Source organism: Castanea sativa, chromosome 5 (assembly GCF_040712315.1).
Source record: "Castanea sativa cultivar Marrone di Chiusa Pesio chromosome 5, ASM4071231v1".
Taxonomy (NCBI): Eukaryota; Viridiplantae; Streptophyta; class Magnoliopsida; order Fagales; family Fagaceae; genus Castanea; species Castanea sativa.
The window spans coordinates 43,506,722-43,511,948 of record NC_134017.1 but is presented as its reverse complement, the minus strand read 5'-3'; the positions used below and the strand labels follow the sequence as shown (position 1 = coordinate 43,511,948).

General features: G+C 33.9%; 1 protein-coding gene across 1 annotated transcript; it reads right to left on the bottom strand.

The window, feature by feature from the left end:
* Positions 1 to 3,741: 3,741 nt before the first annotated feature.
* On the bottom strand, positions 3,742 to 4,797 carry LOC142636489 (pathogenesis-related genes transcriptional activator PTI5-like). The gene has a single exon (XM_075810729.1). It carries the CDS (start codon positions 4,666 to 4,668, stop codon positions 4,195 to 4,197), a length of 474 nt encoding a protein of 157 aa, XP_075666844.1. The 5' UTR covers positions 4,669 to 4,797; the 3' UTR covers positions 3,742 to 4,194.
* Between the last annotated feature and the right edge of the window lie 430 nt (positions 4,798 to 5,227).

Below are 5,227 nucleotides of genomic sequence, written 5' to 3'. Positions count from 1 at the left end.
ATATTTTAAGCTAATATGTATCAATTGACTTTGATCCAAGCGTTTAATTTCCCTATTTAAGAACTCATTAGAGATAAATGTGAAGGAAGGGCAATTAATGCAATAACTGTGAAGTTAGTTGCTCGAACATTAGCATTTTAAGTGCTTAGGCACATGCATAATATCAGCAGAATAAAACAAACAGTCCTCGAGAAACAGGAAGAGAGATGAATTTAAAATAGATTTAAGAGCGAAGGCAGACGCAGATACAATCATACAATTCACAATGTGAGAAGCATTTCTGATTTTACAGAGTAGCCATAGGCCCATAGTCTATGCGGACAACATCACAAGCCCAACACAACAACTGAGAAGCAAATTAAAATGAATTTCAATATGGCCCTCGATGCCTAATATGTGTCCAAACATCCACACAAGCGATTGTACGTTGTTTAAATGAATCACCCTGCAATCATTCCAAGTAGTAACATAATTTGTCAAATAAAAAAAGCTCAAGGTACTAGCTATTTTAATACAAATCCGTACAAATTAATATGAAAATTAATACGATTAATGTCACATCCTTAATATAACAAACAAATTATTGTTATTGTAATTTTTTATTTTTGAAGTTGGCATATATTAGTAATATTTAAGATTTATGTAATAAAACTGATATTATCTCTAATATCACTCTTTTGACATCTTGCTAGACAAGAGTTTAATCTAGACAAGTCTCATTTAATATCCACATATACCCAGAGGAAAATTTGACTTGAACTAAGCTTCATGTTGAAATTGATGTACAAGAAGTTATCAACATCGTCAAATAACATCATAGTCATAATAGACTAATTCGTTCTTTTGTGCTTGACTGTAGGAGGCTAATGAGTGTGTCCCACCATAACTACATCGACCGCACGCTTCTAGAGGCTTACAAATGTACGAGAGCCTTTGAAAGGAGGGGATGAAATCAACGAGAAGATTTTGTAATTTATGGGGTTCACTCTCTCCTGATGTTGAAATATTTGTTATATTTGTGATGTGTATAATTCTCGCCCTATTTGTGACAGTTATCACACACTCTCTAATATAAATCGTCAGCACGCAATCACTTATTTCATATGTTAAATGTGGACAAAGTGTATGAAATTATGAAAATTTATTAAGCTTTATAGTTTAATTGGATAACACCTCATGCTATTTTATCCAACTATAAAATTATTAACATAGTAGTATAGTATTCCACAGACCACATAGACAGCCATCATGAAATCAGTGGTGATGGTCCAAATAAAATTTGAGGACAAATTTACTTTATGATTAAAGGTACATCAATTCTAGAACTTAAAAGCTTTACCAATTTGGTGAAACATCCAGAGAGTCCAATGGATTCATTATTTTTGGGAGTGAGCTTGTGAAGTGGGTTCTTTAAAAGCACTTTGCGTGATTATCCTTCTTGGACCTCAACCAACTTGGTGGCCTCCCTAATATTATAAAGTCAAGAAAGACTTTCAGATTGTGAAGGCATATATAGTAAAGTTAGATGAGTTTGGAATTGAAAGATAGAGAGTCTCATCAGGAGACCAAGTCGATGCCCATGTCGAAATCATTGAACAAGTTTCAACTGTCCTATTAGTGCTCGATGCCTCGATCAGTAGGCGACACATTATAGGACAGTCATGTTGGTGTAGTTAACAACTGGATGTAAACAAAGCGTATAGTATGCATTTTGGCTAATTGGGAGGGGTCCTAATCAATTTGAAAACGGTACAAAGAGACAATCTTGATTATTGAATTTATTGATTCGGAATATTATATCGTGTGACATTTATAGCCATCATTCACAACCCTAACTTAAAGTCGACAATGGAGATGTTGAATTGTATAGTTCAATCTTATTTTAGACTTTTTTTTCACTATTTTGATTAATAAGCAGAGATCCAACCTTCAAATACTAGCCAAATGTCTCTAGTCTCTTACATATATAATTACAGAGTGGAGCTTGTATCCAGTGGCCAGTGTCACTAGACATGTTGCGATACGGACATGTGTCCTAACAGGTCCAGACTTCCAGTGGCCACTGACTACTGGACATAAGCCGGACCCATAATTATATACAATCTAATACCACTGACAACTTTTTCTCCATTAAAAGTTTTGATGTATCTTATACATGCCACCTAAAATCAGAGATCAAACAGCCCAGCTTATTCTGTTACCACTCATGGTATGCAAATTTTTATATGTTTGTGCATGGGAGACCAATACTCAGAAAAATAAAATAAAAATAAAGGACAGAAAATATTCTAAAAAAAAGAAAAGGCCATGGAGGAAGAAAATAACTCCCGCCTTTCATACTCTTAATCATGAGGTGGTATATGATCTGACGGGGATATATAACGTCTCATTTATATGGGGGGTAATTATATAAGAAAGATGTTATTTAAATCAGCTATACAAAATAAAAAATCCTTTACCATATATACCAGATATGTGAATTATTAATAAGTGAATAAAAAAGAGGTGAACCACAAATTTTTGGGTTTAATTTACCTTTAATACTTTTTTTAATTGAACATATCATCTTGTTTTAAATATATAATAACAAATAGTAATAGATTTTAATTTTACCTTTTATTTAGTTAGTGGATAATTTGACAGTCTCTCTTAAAAAAAAATCATTTTTAAAAAGTATTGGAAGTAAGTCAAATTTCAAAATTTTAATATAAACCAATTTTTTTTGAATTGCCTAATGACTCTAAATAAGTCACTTTAATTAATAAAAAATTATAAAATATAAAGAAATTAATGATTTAGATTTGAACACGGTTTCAGGGGCCCCTTTACTGGTAAAAAAAAAAAAACCAAACAAACGAAAACAGACAAACATGGAAGTAGGTAGGACTTCACTTTTGCAAGGGAAATAAAATTCTAATTAGATGGCCAATTTGTTTGATTTCATCGCAACAGCTTTTATAATGTATTCCAGTCTACCAAATTCTTGGACCGTTGCACAAGCATACAAGGTAATTCCTCAAGCTAATTATCACGTGTCGATACGAAGGAATTTTAAAATTTGTTGGTTGTGTTGGACCAGCTGTTTTTGTTTTTATACTTGTATTATAATCTTTCATTTCAAAAAAAAAAAAAAAAGAAAAAAAAAATTCCCACTATTCGATCTGTGACTTGACTTCTACGAAGGAACAAAATTTTATGATATTTAAGCTTATCCGATAGCAGCAAAAGTTATATTAAACACTCATATATCGGCCCCAAGACACGTGGCACACAGTTTGTCCAGGGAATTACTCATTTTCACACTAGTTGTCTTGTGATTTGTGACCTTATGAGTTATGATATGACCTGCATGTACTATTCTATTCTCTTCCATTTGCGACGCAGACTATTCCACCAGTTCTGAAGTTTGATCAGTCAAACATAAATTGTTATAATTTGTTTATGCCCACAAATAAAGCCACCGTTTGAACCAAATATATTTCGTTGGAAAACCTTGATTTACCCAAAATATCCGAATGAACATTACTTTATCAAAAACATTTTAGAAAAATTATTATATTTTGAAAATAATGGTCTATACTCTTAGGTAAATGATAAATCTCACACGAATTTAATTAGCATAATTTGTTATCATATGAAAGAGGGAATATTGTTCTTGAAATATATACTAAATAATTAGGTTGAGATGGGGCTACAAGATTCTCATCAAGCAAAGCAAAGATTTTATATCTGTACAATATATTTGATGTAAACCAACTCAGTTTCATAGCTTTTTTTTTACCTTTCATTCAATACTTTGCATTTCTGTGGCCTTAACTGGCATTCTTATTACATTAAAATGAATGAGATGTACATTTCAGGTACATTCGAGCATTTCTTACGATTTGCAAAGGAAATAAGCAACACAAACTTTGTAACTAGACGTCTTTTTTTTTTTTTGGGTTTTTTTGATGAGCAACTAGACCTCTTTTATATACACAAGCAAGGACCCGTCTAATTAAGGACAATGACAAAACAAAATGAAAAAACCTTCACACACACACACCTACATCCTAGTATTACATGAAATTTGATCTCCCTATGTATGCTTGACATAATGAATAAGTGACCAAGCTCCTATTTTTGAAGAATCTATAACAACTTTTCTAGGTTGTGAAACCCCTCCCCAGCTGTGCTGCAGCTACTTTCAGATTCTTATCTTGAATTCCCAATGGAATGTGTACTAGAGCTACCACTTGATTCTGAATCATGCTTAGTTGAGCTCACCATGCTTGAATTTGGATTAAATCTTTGAACAGAAGAAGCAGCCACCACTTCAGCTGGAAAATTAAGGAGAGCCTTAGCACCACGCATCCTAAAAGCAGCCTTATCATAAGCCAAGGCAGCCTCTTCCGCGGTTGTGAATGTGCCTAGCCATATACGGGCACCGTGTCTTGCTGAATCACGAATCTCCGCCGCATATTTCCCCCATGGCCGACGCCTCACGCCTCTATAGTGTTTCTTGCCAATGTTCCGGGCTGGTTCTAGGCTGCTTGAGGTATTGATTTGGTGCCTTTGGGGTACAAAAGAGGTGTTGAGAGCCATGGCTTCATTTAGAACTTGGTATAAAGTCATGTCTTGTGAGTCATTCTCATTGAATGGTAGCTCATTTTGGGAGGCTAAAACCATGGTTTCCTCTTTATTTTTCTTCTACTCTAAAGAGGGGGGTTTTTTTGTGTGTGGAGATTTTGAAGACTGAAGATTGTGTTAGGTCGCTAAAGACTTGTATTTAACTTTGGAACATGATAGGCAAATTGTGGGGTCAATGAATTCTTTAGTGTGGAAATACGAAGGTGATGGGAACCAAAGAGAGGAATGGGGCATTTTTTCTTCTACTTCATGTTGGTTGGTGGCAATATTGTAAACGTTACCCATTGATTACCTTTCATATTACCAATTTGCACTTGCCTTCTAGATTTCGGTATGAAAAGAATCCAAGCTAACATAAAATATTTTGTGCTTTATTTATAATGATACAAACATATTAGCTACTCTGCCAATTAATCTTGGGGATAATGATGCCCCAAATATCTTTCCAAGGTTCGGGTTACTACAGTAAACTTTTGAATTTGATCCTTCATTATACCAAGAGTGGCCATGGCATTTGGGTCATTGTCTATATATTTTGCTTCACAAGTATGACAAAAAATAAAGCAAAACAAAGCACGTTATGTGGAAAAAGTTCATC